General features: G+C 36.2%; 1 protein-coding gene across 1 annotated transcript; it reads right to left on the reverse strand.

Moving 5' to 3' along the window:
- Positions 1-1,430: 1,430 nt before the first annotated feature.
- On the reverse strand, positions 1,431-1,814 carry LOC127130954 (uncharacterized). Its single transcript, XM_051059905.1, has one exon. It carries the CDS (start codon positions 1,812-1,814, stop codon positions 1,431-1,433), a length of 384 nt encoding a protein of 127 aa, XP_050915862.1.
- Between the last annotated feature and the right edge of the window lie 913 nt (positions 1,815-2,727).

The raw sequence follows: 2,727 nt of genomic DNA on the forward strand, positions 1-2,727 counted from the left end.
ACCCATTTACAACTTATCACTTAATCCCTACCCAATGCAATTTCGATCTTAACCTAAGATCAGAGTTCCTACTCACTCCCCCTCAATCACCTCAGTGATTACTATCTTTAAACAATATTAAAGACAAGTTGAAGTCACACTTCAAACAACTCTTGATTGTGCTTCACAGCTTTAATCAAGATACACAGCACTCACGCTTAAAAGCTTTGAGTGACACAACACTTACAACTCAATGAACACCCTATGCCAAAGCTATCATCTACTTGATAATGACTTGGCTTACAAGATACGTCTAATACAAGACTCAAAAATACAGCAATGAAGTATGATGGACACACAAAATCTTCACGCCTCAAAATCCCTGAACCTGAATGAAGGAACGCCTTCCTTTTTATATTGCAGTACCCTGGGCTTTTGCACCTGTATTCTCCTGAATTTAAGGTCACGCGAGTTCCCATAAATTCAACATTTAGGTTACTAACAAATAGGCTATTTGTTAGGTTCATTGAATGTAGCTTGGTTGTTGATTTCCTGGTTTTTCTCTAAGTTGTTGACTTCCTGAAGAATAGCCTGAGAAAAAGCTGAAACAGAAAACTGAACAACCTACAATATAGCATATGCTGTCAGGCATGAATGTCACGACATTCAGCTTGACATCAAGGTCCATATGCTGAGTCTGTTTTTCCAGAAAACAGACTGTACAATTTTGCTGACCTGTACATGATCAAAATGACCATACTACAGTGACAGCTTACATTAATAAATGTCAAAGTGTCCAACTTAACATTTACACAATTCGCCTTAAGTTAGTTCTGTTATTCTTTTGAAGAACAAACTAAGTTACATGCTGAAGTATAGCAGAACACCACTCTGTCTAATCTTCAGCAGCTGCTGTCAATGATGAATGTCATAACATCTAGTTTGACATTCAGTCAGTAGGCCTTATGCCAGGTCTGGTCTTTCCTTGATAACCAGACTGGAAATAAATACTAAGTTCTGACAGAACACCTGCTGTTCTATTCCTTAGTATTTGTTGACAGGTATGAATGTCACAACATCCAGTTTGACATTCAATAAATCCTGTGTTAGCTAGTCCTGCAGTAACTACAATGTGGTCACACATACATGTCATGACATCAGTCAGGACATTAGTAACCATCTAGTGTTTTACCATATAATGCAGCCAATTAAACACCTACAACTTTTACCACTTTTCCTTATTTTTCTAATAATTTTATTTTTTGCCCAAATATCACTATATATTTTATTTTATTATTATTCTATTATTTTAATCAAATAAAATTAATTAAAACTCTATTAAACCTCCAAAAATCGCATAACCCATGCTATCAGCAAAATAAATAATTAAAGCGTATTAAATCACACAAATACTTAAGTAAAAGCAATAAAAAATAAATTAAATAAATTAATCAAAGTAGCTCTAGATAAGATTCTCGCATACGACTCTCGAGCTCCCACGTCATACTCCCACCAACAGGTTCTCCCCACACTACCTTCATTGAAGCAATCTCCTTAACTCTCAAGTGTTTCACTTCACGATCCTCAATCTGCAAAGGTGATGCCTCAACGGCCAATTTATATCTCACTTGCACATCATCCGTTTGAATCACATGAGACGGATCTGGAACATACTTCTGAAGTTGAGACACATGAAACACACTATGAAGACTCGAAAGAGATGGTGGTAAGGAAACTATATATTCCAGTTCTCCTACTCTCTTTAAAATATGATAATGACTAATGAAACACGGCGTGAGTTTTCTATATTTCAAAGTACAACTAACACCAGTCATTTGAGTGACTCTCAAGAACACATGATCTCCCTCTCAAAATTCAAGTGTTTTCCTCCTCTTATCATCGTAACTCTTCTATTTGCTCAGTGATGATTTCATCTTCTCCTAAATCATCTTGATCTTCTTAGTAATCTATTGAATGATTTATGTTCCAAGTACAAAATACTAGAATGGAAACTGTTGTTGTAGGTAAACTTGATAAATGAAAAGTAGTTATCCTAATCACCTCCTTGCTCCAACACATAAGCTCTCAACGAATCTTCTAAATACTAGATGGATCTCTATGTCTAACCGTCCATCTATGAATGATAAGAAGAACTTAACCGCAACCTGGTTCCCAAGGCTTCCTGCAAACTCTCTCAGAACCTTTAAGTGAACCTCGGATCCCTATCCGAAATAATACTCAAAGGAATACCATGAAAATTGATAATCTTCTCGATATAAACCTCGGCCAGCTTCTGCAACGGATAAGTGATCTTTATCGGGATGAAATGAGTTGATTTAGTCAACCTATCCACCACAACCCAAATAGAGTTTCTTCCTTTAGAAGTCTTAGGCAAACTCTTCATAATATCCATAGAAATGTTGCCCCATTTTCACTCTAAAATACTCAATGGTTGCATCAATCCTTACAACTTTTGATGCTCATTCTTCTACTTCTGACAAGTCAAGCAATAATAAACAAACTCAACAACATCCTTCTTCATACCTGGCCATCAAAACATCTTCTTAAGATCTTGATATATCTTGGTATCTCCGAGATGAATACTCAAACAACTCCTATGACCTTCCTCAAGAATTCTCTTTTTAAGCTCTAGCAATTTTGGCACACAAACTCTATTGCGGAGCATCATAACCCCATTTTCATCGATTCTGAAATCTACCTTTTTTCCTTGATTAATCAACACCAATC

The sequence above is a fragment of the Lathyrus oleraceus genome, chromosome 3, assembly GCF_024323335.1.
Source record: "Lathyrus oleraceus cultivar Zhongwan6 chromosome 3, CAAS_Psat_ZW6_1.0, whole genome shotgun sequence".
Classification (NCBI taxonomy): Eukaryota; Viridiplantae; Streptophyta; class Magnoliopsida; order Fabales; family Fabaceae; genus Lathyrus; species Lathyrus oleraceus.

Bases quoted from the DNA above. Each gene is read 5' to 3' on its own strand.
- LOC127130954 (XM_051059905.1), bottom strand. From the start codon at position 1,814: ATGACTGGTGTTAGTTGTACTTTGAAATATAGAAAACTCACGCCGTGT.